Genomic DNA, 21,257 nt, shown 5'->3' on the forward strand with positions numbered 1-21,257 from the left:
AGGCAAACAATAGTTGTTCACAGAATTAATCTCGCCTGACGTACGATGTTATTTCACAAATAATTAAAAATTACAAGCGTGTCAAAGCATAGAATGTATTTAAGATGTAATTTTTAAAGTCTTCATTTTTTTATTAAATTTTAAATATAATACCGGTTTTCTTGTGAACGTTTTGTCAATATTGTATGTGTAAAATCTATATAAAAAAAAGTGTTTGCTGTTGAAAAAAAAATCATTTTTTTGTTAAGGCCTAACAAAAATGACCTATTTACTTTTAATGTTGATAGATATGTATATTCTTACCTGTCCCGAATTCGAGCGCAAGCACCAATAATTGACAAGGTAGTTGTTTATATACCTGCCGACTAGTCTCGTTTTCAAAGTTTCTTTCACTGTAACAGCTAGTGAATCGAAAAACTGTGTATACATAACTCATATACATATTTATCACATGGCCTTCTACTATGAAAAGTGCAATGTAATTGACCTGTTCATCAAAATGTCAAACTTACATTATTTTTGGTCCTTTTTATTAATCTCGTGTTGTCTTTTCGAAATGCAAGATGTTCGTTATTATGTCGCTTCGGTATTTTACATGATTTGAAGATTCTATGAAACAAAACAAAAAACAGCTACGACATAACAGGTGACAGACATTTCTATATGCCATCATCTCAACTTAAGAAATAAGACTGAAGAACAAGAGACCATTTATTTGTTTAACATGATCTTCAAGTTTGATTGTTTAATATAGGGTTGCAAAAGGTACAGTGTTAGTTGTTGTATATATATATTCAGGATAGTTATTTATTGCTTATTATATCTACTTTGGGATAGACAGAAATACCGTGGCATTTTTCACGTATAAGCACACACGGTAATTGTCTGCTGGAAGGCTTTGTTTCCTATTATTACTTTACCAATCTTTCTTCTGTGTTTATATTTTTACTTAACAGATATTTTGCAGAAAAGCAATAACTACTAAATTCAAAGTTAAATGGATAACTAAGCCGTACTACAGCCTACCACAAGATAAAAAAAAATGAAATCGACCAACATTATGCATACAGTGAAGTAGATACCGGTAATCAGGGACTTAGGCTTGAGGAAGGTAAGTTCCTTGTGTAATTTGTTATCAAATTATACCTAAATAAATCTAATTTACCTAAAGATATTTTTTACAATAATGAACAATACTGTTTTATTTTTCTATATGAATCTGATCTGATGATTAAGAATTTTTAACCGATTGGATAACATTGTAAACATACATTGTTGATACACCTCTCCTGGTTGTAATTTAGAAAGAAAAATGCAAATGTTGAAAGTAAAATTCAAACATTTGTTGAAACATGTTTATACTGCAAAAGTTTCAAATTCAATCGAGCAAAACCTTAACCACTTTTAAAAGTCAATGTTAAGGTTTGACAAAATAATCCACATGGGAGTGAGATGTACCAATGGCAAAAACAACTGTCTAAGAAATTTCATTGATGGTTCCACTCAAACTTATTTAAATCAAATATCAAACTTTATCAATGGCTAATTATTCTGCAACACACTGTAGATAAACTCATCATAGATACCAGGACTTAATTTTGTAAACACGCCAGAAGCGCGTTTTGTCTACAAAAGACTCATTAGTGACGCTCGAATCCAAAGAAGTTAAAAAGGTCAAATAAAGTACGAAGTTGAAGAGCATTGAGGACCAAAATTCCTAAAAGTGTTGCCAAATACAGCTAAGGTAATCTATAGATGATTGCCTAATCGACTACAGTATGCCACGGCCATAAAAAAAAAGTGTATATCTAAATAATACACAACTCTGACAAATACAGAGTTATTCTTGAATGAGTCTCAGATATCATAAAATCTTCAGAATTAAGAATTTATCCTAGCACTTATCGCTTGGCCCAGTGAGCTAACGTCTTATGAAAAAATGTGTCATACATATATATTGATGACGAATACAAAATAAATGGATTCGTTTGTTGGTTCTAAAATTATGTCAAGGGGGTAAATGAAAGTAAATGTTGACTGCCACTGGCAGACAAAAGCAGTTTGGTACGAGTCAAATTGTGCAAATCAAATAAATGCTGTTATGTCTAGTTGTCTTGTTTTATCTAGTATTTAATATTCTAACATCATCTTAGACTTATACATTATTAAAGAAGGGGTTTAAGTTTTTTGTACTAATTAGTTGCTTAAATTTTTAACAAACCTGTCTTTAAATTTTTATTCAAAAAAAATTGTGACAGTGAAAATGAATTACGATAATAAGCCAGGAATATCAAATTACTTGGGATATGTTACTCCAAATATATTCCAGCATAATACGAACTCTTAAATGTTATGAAAATTTAAAAAAAAAATTAAAAATAAATAAATAAATAAATTAATTAATTAATTAATTAATTTAGTTAAATACGTATACGTATTTATATATTCGATTGTTGATCGATTTCAAAATGTCGCCTATCTCTAATGTTATCGCTTCAAGTCGAAATATAGATAAACCCGTTTGTAATATTATCATCATTTTGAGATTGTTGAATGGTCGTATTTTAAAAGGCCGAAAATCAACCCTAAAAATGTACTCTTTGATAATACGAAACAATTGTCTTATTCATTGTTTGTACGAATCGTTAATCAGTTTATAATAGTTTGACCTATAGAAAAAAAAGTATAACAAAACAACCGATCACCAAGTCAAATGGGTTAAAGTCCATAAAAACTGACAAATTTAAACAAGTTATTGAAATTGTGAATTGAAATGAGGAATATGTCAAATTTTGTAAACATCGTAGAATAACCTATTATATATTCTTCGTGGCAATTAATTTTAATAATAACTTGTAATCAAAATTCATTACATTAAATGATCACGAAATCACTTAAATTATTAGACAGAATATTTCTGCTAAGTTTATTTTGACGAATACCTTATCTGTTGTATTTGCAATATATAGTCTAGTAATATATATATATATATATATATATGTGTGTAATTAGTTCCTTCGTTTAACATGAAAACAGGCTGACATTATTTCCCTTCCGTATGTTTCTAGGATTTTTGTTTATTGTTCCACATGGCATTTCAATCGTATTTTGTCTATTATCGTGATTGACCTCTTGAACGAATCCAGTTACTGTCCACTTATTTCCATTGTACAACTCCAGCACTAATTTTTCACCCACCTTTATCGTAAGCTAAGATGTGTCGAGTAATGTTATCATAATCATGTCCAACGATCCGTGGTTCTATTTGCAAGGTCGTCGATGGTATTTTTGAATGGTCACTTTGTTTTCTGTGACTTAGAGCTAGCACGCCATTTCTACTGCGACGTCTCAAAAAACGTTCTAATTGTCTACTCTAAAACTCGGACCCGGGACCTCTGTGTCACTAGGCAGCTCCCTTATCGACTAATCTAAAGAAGTATTAATCTGGCTCAACCGCTTACGGATTGTTTTGTCCTATTAGAAATTATATAATTCGTAGGACTTGAATTTATATTTTGTTTATCACAGGTCGGACGATATTTTACCCTCTCACATAGTATCTACTACCGAAGGAAATAAAAATTTACGATGTACTCCTGAATTACAAACATATGTAATGTGCCGTCCATCTGAACACCAGAACAAGCTGTGTCATTTGTCGTCTTCGAATACGCTATGAGTAATACGATCGCAGTAATAAAAGTATACTGATGGTTGTTATTTAAATTAATCAATCGAAAATTGATAAACTTTTCTCAAATTATTTTAAAAAATTGGAAGATTCATGATTATACCTGAATTTATGGCGAATAAAGGCAACAGAGGTATACCGCTGTTCGAAAGTCATAAATCAATTGAGAGGACACAAAACCAAAACCGAGGGAAACGCATCAGATATAAGAGGAAAACAACGAAACGATAGAAACACTAAAGTGCAACAAAAAAACAAACGTCAATGCAACACACACATAAACGAACTATAAGATAAATTTCCGTTTTCTTGATTTAGTACAGGACACCTGGTTTTTTGGTTAGCCAAATCTCCCGCTTTTATGGCAATGTTAAATATTCCACTCAAATGACAACATTACAAGTACAATATAAATAAATGGAAAAACATTCAGGACAGAGAAAAAACAGAACATTACGACATGCTAATAGCTATTTAAGGTATTAGGCATATAATTTAATAAGTCAGACGCGTGTAACGTCTACATAAGACTCATCCATGACGCTCAGGTCAGAATAGTAAAGAAATCCAAACAAAGATGAAGAGCATTGATGACTCAAAATTCCAAAAAGTTGTGCCATATAAGGCTAAGGGTATCTGCCTTGGACAAACAAATTCTTAGTATTTAGAATATATCATACTTTCGCAAACAGTAAATTTATAAAAATGACCTTATATTTGATATGCATGTCAACACACGGTGACTAACAACAAAATAAAAACAACCTAGGTCAGTACATAAAATCACCACAGCCAAACCACGCATTGTATGTCACCCGACTAGATCGAGGGGTAAATTTTCAAAAATTGCAAAAGAAGGATATAATTCAAGATTAAATTTGTAATAAAGATATTTGATATATTTAAGAGTGTGTCCATGGAAAAACTAGGCAGTGGATGGCACATGACATATTTTGTTTTCAAACTTTGTTCATCTATTTCATCTCACAAATTCATTCTTTTTCAAAATTAAATTTTGTTTTTTTTTATTAACTGCAACAACAAAAAAATACATAGAAAGTACTGAAAATTCATTGAAAAGGGGAGATAACTCTATATTTTGTACAGAATTTTGTTGTATTGTTAGTGAACTTTAAAATCATTTTCTGAGCCATCCACTGTTGATTCAAAAATATCTTTGACATATATAACAATATAATAGCAAACAAATAAAAATGTCAATTTGCATATAAATCATATTTTTTTACAACAGAAAAGAGAAATGGTTAACCGTTATCAATGTCCAATCACTTGATCAGTTAGTATAAACTATATCTGCGAGTCAAGAGAAAGTAACAAAACTACATGCTCCCACTATTTAACGTTAGTGGTCGTATGTATATGTCGGGCTTTTAACTTTCCGATTTCTTTTTCCCCGTGACGGAGATCTTTTCTGATTTATGTTCTAAATCAACAAAAGTTGTTATACTTCGTGCTTACAATGTATATGTTAGCGGCAATAAGTGAAATTAGGCATTTTGGGGCCCTTTATAGCTTGTTGTTCGGTGTGAGCTAAGGCTCCGTGTTGAAAGCCGTACTTTAACCTATAATGGTTTACTTTTTAAATTGTTATTTGTATGGAGAGTTGTCTCATTGGCACTCACACCACATCTTCCTATATCTATTAAGCTTAAATCCTAGGCAATAAGCTAACGCCTAGGCAGTAAGTCTATTGCCTAAATGATGTTAGGCATTAGTCTTAAATCCTAGGATTTAAGCTTAAATCCTGAAAAATGTGAGCAGGCATTAAGCTTAATGCCTAAAATGTAAATGCGAGTAAATAAAAGACATTTATTCATTTAAATTAAAATATTTTTGTTACATAATAATATTATGATAACTGTGGCCTGTTTATCGACACTGTCCTAAGATTAGTCCTATAAGATATTCTTAGGACAGAAAATATGATATAGTTAGGATCGACTTACGACATTTCTTAGCATTCTTCACATCGAAAGCTATCTGAGGATTTCATTAGCTGGAATGTCCTAAGTATTGGCGTAAAAGAAAATAGCAAATGAAAAAAATGAAATATTGTATCAAATTCAACCAAAAACATTAATTCACACACCGATTAATTTATGTTGGGTTTTGTTTTTTAGATATTCAACGATTAACTACTTGTTGTTATGCGTAAACCACCAGGGATGATATCTAAACACATTCTGTTACATGTAATCGTCTTAATGTCTCTAAAACGTTTTCCAAAAACCCTCTTTGAACCGATAAATATATCAGAAACCCCATTTCTACATTTACAAAGCCAAAGAGTATAGTTTTGATACTATCACTAACACACAAAAGTGTTTACATAAATTTTAACGATGAGTCAACGTCAATAATAAATTGAACCTTTTTATTATGGACATTGATATTCGAAATTGATAACTAACTAAATTTAGATGTCTTGCCAGATAAGCTTAAATCACATGTTCTACTTTATATCGTTTAATAGGACAGACCTTGAAATGTTCAAGATTATTTGCATTATCGTATCATCGTGCTACACTATATGAAGTACCATGTCATTTAAAGATTATATACTAGACAAGACATGTTGCCAATATCAATAACTTTAATCTGAATTTGCTGATAACTTAGTTTAAGTGTACTGGTATTTATACGTTATAGAATTTCGCAAGTGTCAAGGATCTTCCTGATCTCAATTTTACCCTTGATACCTGGATGAATTTTCCTAAAAGCAATATTTCTCATTGTTATAATACACCACTATGGAGATTTTCCAACGATTGAGTTAAACTGACTTGATAAGAAAAAATACTGGCCTTTGAATTCGTAATGGGATGTGTCAATAAATTAGATGGCCGTACAATAATCGATGTTGTAAGTAACAAATGGATCGGTTCTTCTATCCCTATTTATTCGCGTCTTCGTTCATTATCGCTCAAATGATTTGTTTAAATAAACATCTTTCTTCAATAATCCATGAAATATTAATGGTATTTGAGGTTCGTCATAAAATCACTATCTATCAGATGTGTTATAATAATGATTATGTTGCGTCAAATGAAACATTGATATCATCGCAGCTAAATAATTATAGTGTACCGGTTACTTTCGAGTACAAAATAAAAATTCTATTATGATTTTAAAGATGACAACTAAAACTTTAAATTCAGGTTGGCAATAATTCACATAAGTAGTAAAATGTAAATAGATACTGATATTCTGTACATGTTTGAGCTTGTCAATTAACCTTATCTGTAATTGAATATAATGTTAAAAGTAAAATAACAAAATTACTGAAATCCAAGGAAAATTCAATATGGAAAGTTCTTTATCAAATGGCAAAATCAGAAGCTCAAACACTTCAAACGAATGAAAAACAACTGGCATATTCCATACATGATTTATTTATCTTTCAGAGTAAACCTATATTCTTACTTCCATTCCAGCCCTAAGTTCTAATTTTTGCATTGACGGCAGATGCAATGGTACAAAATGATTGAAACAAACACATTGCATGATAAAAAAAACTGCATGCTTAAAATATTGTCAAACAAAAAAAACAGGAAATTCTTTTATTCAATGAAAGCTTGTTGTCATATATAGAAACAGTAGCTATGAAATGGTTGTTTTTGTAAAACAGGCACAAACAGGTTGGTTGGAGCCGATGTAAACTGGTATCCAACTGAGGTGGATTGTTCATGTCACGTGTCACCTAAAAACACTTTCCTTTTTTATACTGTCTGTTTTTGTTCACGCATCGTTGTAAATATAATGGAATTTGATGCCACTGTTATAAAAGTGAGAGGTTAAGCGCTATAAAACCAGGTTCAATCCAACATTTTCTATATTTGAAAATGCCTGTCCCAAGTCAGAAATATGACAGTTGTTGATCGTTTGGTGTGTTTTGTCAATATAAAAGTGTCACTCAAGATTGATTTTTTTCCTGTATTGCCAGAGTCCGGCCAGTACAGGATTTCGGAACGTCTTTTTATTTCAGGTTTGGGCAACGAGTAGATTACTAAGTATCCCAAAGTTGATTTCTTGTCGACCTTAATTAAATATCGATGTACTGTTTACTTCAGTTCGCTTCTCATGTTTTGAAAACCCGCACCCAGCATAAACACTGTTGAAGGGGGACCTGTAATTGTTCAAGTATTCATTCTTTGGTCAGTTGGTTTATGGATAGTTGTATGATTTTCAATCATATTAATTTCAGCTCCTACATTAGTTTATTTCAAAAAATCCTTTTTTCGGCATTACATATACAATGGCAGCACATTTCCTATTACTTTTTATGTGTTGCGTCTAAATATAATCGTAGCACTTTATAGTGACTGGAAAATGTAAAAAATAAATCATCCGAAAATGTAGAAGACACATGGAAACAGCACCAGCTCATTTAATTTTATGGTATTATTACTTAAGTATTTCTGTATTGGCATTGTTATTGGTCCGAGGATTTCGCCCCAGGCCTATACAACTGTCCATAGACCAATAACAAGGCCAATACAGAAATACTCACTTAATGATACTTTATTGATTTACTACAATGTTAACATTGTTTTATTTCATTTCACTAGAGCTTAACATTTATTAGCTTGAAGCAGAACTATCCAAATTAGAGTTACCTTTTATAAACTGCAATATCAAATGGTTCGGGTTGAAAAATAAATGACAGTTTATAGAACATGAGAAGCGAAAGTAAACAGTAGATCAATTCGTACCTAAGGTCGACAAGAAATGACCTTAGGGATAATCTTCTCGTTGCCCAAACCAGAAATTATTCAATTTTCTGCTTACAAAATGTTTTTTAAATGAATGTGACTGTCTTCAGCCTGAAATTATATGCCACACTAAACGTTTCGGCATATTTAAGCTGAATAATAAAATTACGTCTACCAAACGGCCGTTTTCTTTACGTTTGTGTTTATCCTGAATTTCTATCTAAAACAAGAGACGTTCCAAAATCCTGTATTGGCCGTGCATCTTTGTTTATCATTTATCTGATCTTTAAAATCCTACAAGAGTCTGGATCACGACTGTATTTCATTCAAGACAGCAACTCGAAGGCTTGAACACATCTTGTTATACAGCAGCACATACTGTAAACAATATCTTAATATAAAAAGAAAAACAATGATGACTTTTACTTGAAATGTATTGTATTGTTTTTAGATTTGGTCAAGAAACAATGGCTTGCAATATTTGTGAGATTGAAAAACTGTCAGAGGAATTCTGTCCATACAATGCATCAACCGAATGTGACCACCCCTGCCTTATATGTCTAAAGGTAAGGTTATAAAAAGTTACTGAATACTTACGTTCTTTTGTTTTTCGTTTATTGTTTTCTTTTCACCCTAATTTGTTTGCTTTATCTAGCACTTAATAATCTTTTGTTCAACAGTAATGATCAGCAGGAACGGGTGCGACATGTGCATCAGAATATGTTTTTTACTATCGGAACACATAAGATCACCCACAGTGCTTTGTGTTTAGTTTTTTTATGTTGTGTTTTGCAAACTGTTTTTTTTCTCTCTATCTTTAGTTTTTTGTATATTGATTGGTTTGGTGTTCATTAAAAAAAAAATTATTACTTACAAACTCATCTAAGATACCAGGCTTATAATTTTGGGGAAATTTAGGGGCCAGTTGAAGGACGCCTCCGGGTGCGGGAATTTCTCGCTACATTGAAGACCTGTTGGTGACCTTCTGCTGTTGTTTTTTTCTATGCTCGGGTTGTTGGGAAGCTTATCAATATAATCAGCAGATTGAACATTTTTTAAGTTAAAAAAAACAAGATACGGTAAAAATCAGATCTCTGCCTCATTTCCTGACATCTTGATACCAAAAGCTCAAAGTGACACTATAAAAGATCACACTCCATATAAGGTGCATAACTTACAATATGAACGGTACGCGAATGCAACAAAAATACTGCATATTATCAGAGAGAATCAATATTTTTAAAAGATATGTTGCGACATTTGTATCCGTTCAATATGCATACAACCGCGATGTCGTGCAAGTGGCCCAAGCAACCACATTTTGCAACCTGTTTAAGTCGAGGATAATGAACAATTTCCAATCATCATGTCGATAGAGTACGTAAAGATCAAAAAAATATTTTCTGTCTGATTTTTTACAATGATTAGACAGCTGCTCTATTTAAGCTCTCCTTAAAAGATGGATTTTTAAATGAATCTTTCTCTGTGAATGTATTCACATCCTCAGCAATCGTTGAATTTGAAAGATGCAAACGCCCATACACATGAGTACCCAAGTTGAGCATTTCCGTCACATTTTGTCTCAGGAACTACATTACAAGGATTTCTGGGTTTCAGGGTTAATATAAAAGTCAGCTTTATCGTATGATGTATTTTGAGATGCATTACCAAACACATACATCATTTTACACATCAGTAAAATTAAGAATGGAAATGGGGAAGTGTCAATGAGACTAAAACCCGACTAAAGAGTAGGAAACATCCGAAGGCCACCAATGAGCCTTCAATACTTCTAGATAATCACACAACCGGAGGCGTGCTTCAGTTGGCCCCTTAATGCGATGCCTTTTCAGATTCATAGTAGGACAACAAAAATTCAGAACTACATGGAAAATTAAAAACGAAAATTTCTTCATCAAATAGTAAATTCTATAGCTTAAACACATCAAATGAATGGAAAACAACTGCCATATTCCTGATTTGGCACAGCTATTTGCTTATGTAGACAATAGTGGAGTAAAATGATTATATACTTGTGCAGTATAGCAGGATCTGATAATCCTTCTGTAGCACCTACGGTCACCCACATACTGGTGTGCGGTTCGTGTTCTAAAGTCTTGAGTTTTATGTATATTTGGTTCTCCAAAGCTTGACACGTGGCATTTAGACTAATCGCCAATCAAAATGACAAAGGCTTTATAATGATAATAAGAACCTTCTTTCATAAATCTATATAAGAATACAGTTATTTGTTAATAAAAGTTTAGTATCGAATCTAAGATACGTCACAGGATATTTACCAAGCTAATACAACAATGTGGTACATTGTTTGACGCCCACAATATTTGTCAAAAACTTTTTCAAAATTCAGAGCTTTATTAAAGGCCCATGTCTTACTACCATAGCATAAAATTCTACTAATAAAAATTGAGAATGGAAATGGGGAATGTGCCAAAGAGACAACAACCCGACCATAGAAAAAAACAACAGCAGAAGGTCACCAACAGGTCTTCAATGTAGCGAGAAATTCCCGCATCCGGAGGCGTCCTTAAACTGGCCTCTAAACAAATATATACTAGTTTAGTGATAATGGACGCCATACTAATTTCCAAATTGTACACAAGAAACTAAAATTAAAATAATACAAGACTAACAAAGGCCAGAGGCTCCTGACTTGGGACAGGCGCAAAATGCGGCGGGGGCTAAACATGTGAGATCTCAACCCTCCCCCAATACCTCTAGCCAATGTAGAAAAGTAAACGCATAACAATACGCACATTAAAATTCAGTTCAAGAGAAGTCCGAGTCTGATGTCAGAAGATGTAACCAAAGAAAATAAACAAAATGACAATAATACATAAATAACAACAGACTACTAGCAGTTAACTGACATGCCAGCTCCAGACTTCAATTAAACTGACTGAAAGATTATGATTTCATCATATGAACATCAGGCACAATCCTTCCCGTTAGGGGTTTAGTATAATACCATCATAAAATATATGAGAAGAACATAACCCGTGTCATGCCAGCAACTGGTTTTTGAATAAATGTGTTTAGTTCCGATGCAAAGTTCCTATAAGTGAATCAATATTAACGCCAAAATATGCAATCTTTAATGACCTGACAACAGTATCGTAACTATATCCCTTCTTAATAAGTCTTTTCAAAGGTTTTGTTAGTTTTTTGAGGTAAATACTGACACCCTTGTGCTTTATAAAGAATATTTCCATAAAAAATTGGATGTGAAATACCTGAACGTATAAGAAGTCTGCATGTTGAGCTATATTGACGAATGATGTCCTTATACCGATGATAAAATTTGGTAAATGTTTTGACTAGTTTGTGATATCGAAAACCCTGGTGTAATAATTGTTCAGTAATACATGAATTTCTCTCGTTAAAATCTAAAAAATCGTTATACAAAAACAGGTCCGCAATAAGTGGCGCACAGTTAGTCCCCATTGGAATACCGATAATCTGACAATATACGGAGTCCCCAAAGCGAACAAAAATGTTATCTAGTAAAAAATCAAGGGCATATATAGTATCAAAGCATGTCCAATTGACATAGTTTTTTGTTTATTGCTACTAAAAAATGACTTAAAAGAGTTTGAACATATATATTCACATTCTGCCCATTTAATTAGGTGTGTGAATTTTTTCGTAATGAGAATGTGAGGCAATGTTGTATACAGGGTAGAAAAATCAAATCTTTGAACAGATTCAAAATCACCAATATAAGCATGCAATTTATCAAGTACTTCCAACGAGTTCTTGACACTCCAAAAGTAATTAATTCCACTATTTTTGAAGGCCTTATTTGAACAATTTATTATCAGGTTTTTAATTGTACCAAGTGTGCTGGTAAGAAGAATAGATAATTGAGTAGTGGGACAATGGCTTGAATACGAAATAAATCAATATTTGTAAGGTGTTTTGTGTAGCTTCGGAAGCCAATACATAGTTGGGACTTTCATTGTATTTGGCTCTGCTTGTAAAGCGGTAGCTAAAAGTTTATGTTTGTTACAGATGTCGTTTTCTGAAAATGGAGTCAGTTGGAATGTTGGTGAATTGGTGATTTCTTATTTCAGAACCTCAGTGTAAAATTTACGTCAAACAATATTAATATTATTAGCAGCTTTATCGGCCGGGACAAAAACAAATTTCTTGGCTAGTTCTTTTATTTTATGTTTGATACGAGAAATAGGTTTATTGTGGTTATTGGTAATAGTAAAATGTTCTTTAAAATTTGAATAAGTATATCAACTATCTTCATTACTGAATTAAAAAAAGAGTCCAAAAATTTTTTGTCAGCTTTTCCCCGTTTTATCCATTTAATACAGTAAGTATGGAGTGAGTCGTGGATGATATTACGACACTCATTCCAATTAATAATTGACGGGGACGATATTTAGGTCCTTTACTGAGGAATGATTTTAACTCTCGGTCTTGGACGATGTTAAGATCTCCTGTTATAACATGGGAAATGGGTCCATAAATATATTCGGAGGTACTACAATTACATGAAGTAGGTGTATTTTCACTGATATTAACATCTTAATATTGACTATAATTAAAAACAAATTTCCGGGTAGATTTCTTGTGAATATAACAAATAAGAGGTAGCTCAGTATTGTCAAAATATCCAGGAATTTGTTCTTTAACAGAATGGTCGTTAAATATACCGGCAATATTTACAAAATCAAAACCTTTATTTTTTTTATTTTTTTTAATATTAAACATATTTTATTAACAATCACCTGTTACATCAACCCTCAGTTGTTTTCCAGTTTCAATACAAAAACTGTAAAAAAAAGAGCATGCAATTTTAAACGAGCCTTTGATTCCTTTACCCTATCAAAAGTCATCCCTACAATCCGTACTCTTTCTTCTGAATGTTTAGTCCAGCTGCTTACTCTGGTCCTGAAATTCAACAATTTTACCTTTAATGGTGATCATTACCTTCAAATAAACGGGACAGCGATGGGGAAGAAAATGGCACCGTCTTACGCCAATATTTTCATGGGCAAATTAGAAAAACAAATTCTTTCAACATCTTTATCCAAATATCTGTCTTGGTTCCGTTTCATTGATGATGTTGACATGAAGTGGATTGAATCCAAACATAAACTGGATGATTTCATCAGACATACAAACAAGGCCCATCAGTCAATTAAATTTACGTATGAAATTTCCGACTCTAAAATATCTTTCTAAGACACAACTACATCTATAAAAGACGGTGTCATATCAACAGACCTCTAATGTTAACCTACATATAAACATCAGTACCGTTCTCTCCAAGCGGATTTGCTCCTCTGAGGAGGCTGTCACAAAAAGATTACAGAACTTCGCGGATTTTTGACCAAACGTGGTTATAAAAATTTGGACATAGATAAGGGGTTTGCGCGCGCTAACAATAACAGCCGCAATGACCTGTTACAGTACAAACGGAGGAGGCACAGCAAAATAGTCCCGTTTGTTCTAACATACATTCAAGCCTTTACTAACCTTTCACTTTTGATCCGTGCCAATTGGCAAATTATTGCCAAACATCCTAAATTATCCAAGATCTTTCCCAATTCTCCTGTCTTAGCTTTACGGAGACCAGCAAGTCTCAAAGACTTATTTGTAAGAGCTGACGTCTCCTCAAATAAAAGCTGTTCAACTGCAGAATGGTGCAAGTCGTGTGGTGACAGGCGATGTCTGACTTGTCAACAAATACTTAATACTCAAACATTTACTTGCCACTCGACTGGGTCTGTGTACACTATACTTTGCAATGTAATTTGCAAAACTCAGAATTTTGTATACCTCCTTCAGTGTCGATGTGGCATGAACATGATGAAGTATGTTGGAGAAACAGAGCCGCCATTCAACAATCGCATCAATGGTCATTGAAGTGACCACACTTGCAAGCCCGACCTACCCGTAAGTCGTCATTTGAGATCACCTTGACACGCCCAAGCTGATCTCAAAACCTTACCTTCATATCATAGACCACAAAGAGGGTTGGTCGAAGGTCGACAGAGTCGTTCGGGAAAGATTTTGGATTAGAAAGTTAAGGACAGTTTCCCCAGAGGGCATCAATGAAAAAACATAGAATGAGTCACTCATTTTCCTGTCATCACTTTTTTCACACTTTTTTTCCTACTATCACTTGTTTCCAGTAACTCCGGCTTCCGCACTGGATTTGCAGTTTGAATATTATTTTTTTAAATCATACCAGTTTAAATTACAGGGAAAGAATGGGATTTTAGCCTTTTTTTAATTTGGGATAAACGTTTTAGTATGAAAATTATCAAATATGAAAATTTACGTCAAGTCAGTGAATTGGAATTTGACGGATGAATAATGCCCTTTTAAATTTAAACGCCATTAATTGAAATTAGATATATAATACCATCATTTACCGGTGACGCAAAATTGCATAATAAGAGATTGCGAAAGAGAGTCAATCAATTTGAAACTAGTTTTCCATTTGTTTTTCAAGCTTTTTACAAATTGTGTATTCTTTTTTAAGCAGTTGAAATACCTTTTTGGATAATGAATCGAAGTTTTGAATACTTTTGCCCTATTGTGCTGCCGTATATGTGTTATATCTGCGGTACAAATGTCATCGTTTCTAAATTGATTTATCTGTTTCCGGTGCCTTCTTTGCTATCATCCAAACTATAAACGAAACAAACGAAAACTGTTTATTTTTTGTTTTAGTGTTTGATCGACAGTGTAACTGAACATGAAGTTTGTCCTTACCCGGATTGTAAGGAAGTCATTGGTAAAGGATCGGAACGCGTTGTCCTGTTTAAACAGATTCTTTCACAGATGTTCCCCGTATATGAAGCTTCCTATACAAAAGTTGACCATTGTAAAAGTGATGAAGAGGAGAATGTCATTGTAACAGGTCTGACGGGAGAATCAATCCGAATTCCATTCTTTGAGGCCATGACCATTCGAAATTTAAAGGATAAAATATTAGAAATTTTGAATCATCCAAAAAATAAACAGAAATTGCTGTATAATGGAAAAGATATGCAGGTAAATATTGTTTTACTGAACTTTTTTTTTTCTTTCTCACCAGCGAAAAAAATCTTAGAATGAGATAAAGGGATGGTAATCCATCGGCGACGACAATATTCATTTTTTTTTATATAGTATTATATTTCAGAAGTAAGTGATGCTTGAAATCAAATAGTATACCAAAGATCTTGTATACAAATGGCTAACAGTTTTAACTATTTTATTTGTCTGTTTAAAAAATATTTCAAATAAACAGCATTAATGTTGTGCTGTTACACCACAAAGTCCATTGTACAGGGAGGGGAGCGTTAAGCGCCAACAAATGTGTTTAGCATGCGACACTCGTATAATGCCTGTAAAAAGTCAGGAGCCTGTAATTTCAGTGGGTGTCGATGGTTTGTGTCTTCCAAATTTGTAATGTAATGAATTTGACTGTTAGTTTTCTCGTTTGAATTGTTTTATATTAATTTTATGATATCGGTTTTTTTTACAACTGACTATACGGTGTAGGTTTTTTCTCATTGTTGAACGTTGTACGGTGGGCTATAATTGGTTATTACAACGTAATCGAATTCAAATGGATAGGTGTCTAAGTGGGAATCATAGCACATATCCGTATTTTCATATAGCATCATCCACTAGCTGTCTCGTTTAATTCTCAAAATAAGAATGGTATCCTTTGTCACTGGCTGTTAATGTCACCTGAGTCTTAATTTCGAATACTAGAATTATAAAAGAGAGCAGCCAGGTAACCATTAGAAATGGATTCTTGAACTTTGTTTTGGTCCTATTCAAACAGTTAAATTGGAAAATATTTGGAAAGAAAATGAAATAGCATAAGTTTATGATGCCATCTGCATATAAGTCTATCCACTATATAAAAGCGACACCGGACATTGGTACAAACTAAAGAGGAGAAACTAAGTACACATATGCCTTATGATATGATCTTTCTAATGTTCCAGTGAGTTGACTATGGGTGTTACTGTAAAACTTTACCTATAGCTCAACCTGTTTTTAAAATTGTCAGTACAATAGGAACAATTAAATTGACCATTTGGTATTGTTAGATTTAAATCTACCTTGATTCTACCTGTAGTTTGATATTTACCAAATTCCAACCTTACAGCATGCTTTTTTCATGAAGTTTTTCTTTACCTAAGATTTTTCTTTTTTTAAATTGATAGGGAAGAAAATCGTTTTGGTTTTTATTGTTTTAAATCCCCAATATATATGATTTATCTATTTTTAACCTAAAATTATAAATCAGTAAAAGATTTAATAAATATTTGTTGAAAACTACTTATTTAAAAAAAAATCCCTTTCCATGTTTTTCGTTTGAGAATCCTTAAACAAGTAAAGCAATTACAATTACATTCTTTTTATCATAAAAATGAGTGTATTCTGATCCAGCCCAGTAGTCAGCACTTTTTGTGCTGACATGAATTATCATTGATATGGTTATATTTATAAATTAACTGTTTACAACATTTAGAATTTTTGAAATACTAAGGCTTTTCTATCTCAGACATAGACTACATTAGCTGGATTTGGCAAAACTTTTAGGAATTTTGGTCCTCAATGCTCTTCAACTTCGTACCTTATTTGGCCTTTTTAACTTTTTTGGATTCGAGCGTCACTGATGAGTCTTTTGTAGACGAAACGCGCGTCTGGCGTATATACAAAATTTGTCCTTGTATCTATGATGAGTTTATTTCCTAGAAGTAATTGGTCATTCAATTGCAAAAGAAACAATAGTCAGAAGGAAATAGAAAGATTTTTTTATTTTACTGTCATTTATAATATTAGGAGTGATCAAGCCAAATAAGAATGTCTACATGTTATTTTCTTGCAGTGTATTTATAATTGCATGGCCTAAAATGCACTACATTTCATCTTAATGTTTTCATAGCCAGATGCTAGTAGTGTTTAATACCCCGAATAATCCAGTCGTAATATTTCACTCACTTTAATTGCTACATTATTTCATTTGTATTGTTGAAAAAAAACTTCCTTTTTTTTTATCTCTTTGGCCTTTTCTTGAGGGAAATAATTTGCTTTTGTTCTTATGGAAATCTTAATAAATTTATTATTTCCATAATTTGATGAATACTTATTGATATTTTTCTTGTATAAATTGTTTGTGTATATTGAAATATCAAAATCATAGTTCAATAAACAGTTTTATTTATTTATTGACACTGATATTTGACATCTCATCCAAAATTCCAACAAAGAATTTAAATAATTCCCAATTTTATTCATTTTTCTCTACGTCTTAATCCATAGTATATATATATATATATATATATATATATCTGATTAACTGCCCATGATATAAATTCCAATTAGATAGGTGCGGAATGTTTACATAATTCAGAATCCTGTTCCTATGATAAATTTCCAAATTAAACAATATTTGATCCAGAATTTTATAATGGCTATTTCCAATTTCACATTCACTTTTAAAAAAACATATCCTAATGTCAGGAACATTTTAGAATATTTTAATTTCATTTTTCACTTTATCACTACATTATACTATATCCACTGCATTAATTCAACATTTTTCATTTCCAAGATCCCATTTAAATGGTGAATCATCTTTAGTTTGTAATAGATCCCAAAATTAATAATGAATGTTTTTAAAATCACATTTAAAGCCACAGAAACATGTTGGATGAACTCACACTATATCTCCTACTTGAATTCCAGTTTTGATATTTTTTAATCTTTCAGATACTAAATCCCATCTTATGAAAATTGAATTTCCTTCAGTGAACACAGCATTTTATGCACAAAAGTCCTACTAATATAATATTAGATTTCAAAGAAAAAGTACTGCAAGGTATACTCCAAAATTATTTGAATTTTATATGTACAACATCATGTGTAAGCCACACAAAACAGTTTGAATGAATTATTTCCTCCTTGATACCTTCATGACAATAAATTCCTGAAAAAAATCACATTTTAAAAAGCAAAATTACTATAAAAAGTCTGAGAAGTGAATTCAAATAAAATAAATTCAATATGGATGCAACATGATACCAATAGATTTCAAACATTGCAAATAATAATCCAAAATGGAAATCTTGAAGGGTCATGTGAAGAAATGACCAACATATCCATCTGAAAATTTAAACTGTAAACACCTGAACAGCTATTCTTTTTTCACTGGCAGCTGGACAATTCTATGTATAAGGGTTAGAATTTTAAAGAAGCAATTAGTATGTAAAAACAGTTTAAATTTTCAAACATATTAATACGTACTTAATTTAATCTTTTACTGATTTAGAATTTTAGGTACAAATTAGATAAATCATAAATATCTGGGATTTAAAACAATGAAAACCAAAAATATTTTCTTCCTTATCAATTTTTTAATAGAATAATCTTAGGTAAAGAAAAAACTCAGGAAAAAAGCATGCTGTTAGGTTGGAATAGGTAAATAAAAAACTGTACAGGTAGAATCAAGGTAGACTCAATTCTAACAATACCAACTGGTCATTCTAAATGTTTCTATTGTATTGTCAATTTTAGAAACAGGTAAGGCTACAAGTAAAGTTTTACAGTAACACCCATAGTCAACTCACTGTAATGCCAAATTAGATTTGTGACCCCAATTTGTCGGTCCACTGAACAAGGAAAATGATAGTGCGAGTGGGGAATCCGTGGACACATTCTTGTTCTGTTTAATTTTTTTATATATATATTTCAACTTATTTCCCCTTATTGAATGTTCGTTTCGAACGTAAAAAGTATGTACTATCTTGTTAGAATAGAAATGATTTTTCCTTGTCATGTTATATGCTCATTTAACATGGGTAGGCATTTTCTATTTTACACCTCATTAAATCCTGCAAAATACGTGTAGACAAAAACCGACAATGTTCCCGATTATACTCTTGTTATTCAGTAACCTTTGTGGTATCACAATAGCTATTGCTAAACAGTTTACCAAATCTCAGTTTGAATTCATATCCCACAAACTGATCAACAGGCTAAATATTTTAACAGATTGCTCAAGTGAAAAGTTGTTAGTATGAAGTGATTGTTGTGAAAGACAAAATACCATCCAGCTCCTGTTAGTTGATGTCTATGTCATGAATTCAAGCAAAGTAATTACTTACTATAATATGAGTCACTGATTTAGAAATGTTTTACCATTTAATCAGTTTGTGGGATAATAATTCAAACTGCAATTTGTTAAACTGTTTAGCCATAACTATTGTGATACCACCAAGGTTATTCAATTTGGATAAGCACAGTAAATTCAAGTTTTCTATCCATACTGGCATAAAGAAAGCTATGCAGGGCTATCTATTTTTCTCAATTACTGTAATTAGACTTCGTAACACGTTCATCTAATTCTGACACAAGAATTCACTAAAAGCGAATGATTAACAACTACGTGATTGTCTTTCTATATTATTTTACAGGATGAAGCAGATAAATTGTCAGATTATGGAGTGACATCGAATTCAAAGATTTGCTTGGTTGTATGCCTCTATGCCATTCCAGAAAAATTCGACCATGTCGTTTTCGATTTATATTGGGGACTTCCTATGAAGGAAACCGAAAGTTTGTTGTTTAAATATTTTGGTTTTGGAAGCAAAGATGTCACTGTTGATTTTCTTGATGCATCATGCTTGATATTCAGCGGTCCTGATCAATGCAAAATAATTGATTATAGGACTGAAAATTCCCAAGCTGGTGTTAAACATTCAGGTGACAGAATTGACAAAGTGAAAAAAACTGGCCATCATACTATAGACGTTCATATCCGTGAAATTCCTGATCATGTAACACACCTTTTTTTTACACTCAGTGCGTGGAACTCTCCAAGTATTTCAAAGTACCCAAATCCAAGCTTAATGTTCTTCGAAGCATCAAAACTCGATAAAAATCTATGTAAAACTTCATTTTCACATGCTGGTCATTCGCAGGCTGTTATTATGTGTTCTATGTCCAGACCTTCTGGAACATGGGAACTGTTTGAATCTGGACAAATATCAGCAGGAAATGCAAGAAATTATGCCCCTTTGGTGAAAACTATCACCAAACTTATTGATTCAGGATATTAAAATATGAAGTTGTATTTAAGGAAGAAAATAGTCGGATATTTTATAATTCATATTCAATTTAATAATTTGATCAATTTTAGGCTGTTCATAATATCAGGTCTGTATATACGATCACGCACGGCTGTACACAATGCACTGAAAACGCCTGTCATCATGTCCCTGCTGTCATGTACTCAGTTTGTACACTGTTAATTCCTCCTTATTGAAATTATTGCACGGATTCGATTTCTGTTTAATGTTTAAGGCAAAACAGAACGGTATACACAGATGCTGTCAGCAGTTCATTCATTGTAATATTTTTTTCTAAACAATAGCTGGAACTATTATAATTATAGTAAGTATAATAGTCCAAGACTATAGACTGCAGGGAGTTTGTCGTAGAATCACATGGATTAAAATGCAGCTCAAACAATGGCAACTTTCCAAAACAATAAAATATATATATTATTCAGGACTTAAAGGTCTTTTTCTTAATCTTGTATTGCTAATCGTTTTTTATCACTGTTTCAGTCTGTTTTTGTCGTTTTGCACACGATGAAAAAATGTTAAAATAAACTTTAAAGGATTAATAATGCTATCAGAAGTGAACGTATAATTTCGGCCACTGATCTTGTCTTGCTGATCATTTATTTGTTTACAGTTTTTTCTGTATCTGCTATGATTTGTTTTTAAAATGCAATAATTAGTTAATAGCTATAACCTATGTTTTAAGAGTTGATTGAC

At 32.2% G+C, this 21,257-nt stretch overlaps 2 protein-coding genes across 2 annotated transcripts in view; one reads left to right on the top strand and one right to left on the bottom strand.

Annotated features, from left to right (window-relative positions):
* Positions 1 to 329, bottom strand: part of LOC143046556 (uncharacterized) — a 35,212-nt gene extending 34,883 nt beyond the window's left edge. The window contains exon 1 of the mRNA XM_076219715.1: positions 304 to 329. The gene's annotated coding sequence lies outside the window, so the exon portion shown is untranslated. The remainder of the gene's footprint in view (positions 1 to 303) is intronic.
* A 730-nt stretch (positions 330 to 1,059) lies between these two features.
* Positions 1,060 to 20,884, top strand: LOC143046897 (uncharacterized). The gene is made up of 4 exons (XM_076219949.1): positions 1,060 to 1,111; positions 8,876 to 8,990; positions 15,142 to 15,465; positions 19,890 to 20,884. Exons 2-4 carry the CDS (start codon positions 8,892 to 8,894, stop codon positions 20,532 to 20,534), a joined length of 1,068 nt encoding a protein of 355 aa, XP_076076064.1. The 5' UTR covers positions 1,060 to 1,111; positions 8,876 to 8,891; the 3' UTR covers positions 20,535 to 20,884.
* The last annotated feature ends 373 nt before the right edge of the window (positions 20,885 to 21,257 follow it).

This window comes from Mytilus galloprovincialis, chromosome 9 (assembly GCF_965363235.1).
Source record: "Mytilus galloprovincialis chromosome 9, xbMytGall1.hap1.1, whole genome shotgun sequence".
Classification (NCBI taxonomy): Eukaryota; Metazoa; Mollusca; class Bivalvia; order Mytilida; family Mytilidae; genus Mytilus; species Mytilus galloprovincialis.

What these genes read in the sequence shown, in the direction of transcription:
- LOC143046897 (XM_076219949.1), top strand. Translation starts at nt 8,892, where the DNA reads ATGGCTTGCAATATTTGTGAGATTGAAAAACTGTCAGAGGAATTCTGT. An exon ending in CCTGCCTTATATGTCTAAAG is followed by an intron (nt 8,991 to 15,141) that starts GTAAGGTTATAA and finishes TTTTTGTTTTAG; the next exon opens with TGTTTGATCGACAGTGTAAC. An exon ending in ATAATGGAAAAGATATGCAG is followed by an intron (nt 15,466 to 19,889) that starts GTAAATATTGTT and finishes ATTATTTTACAG; the next exon opens with GATGAAGCAGATAAATTGTC.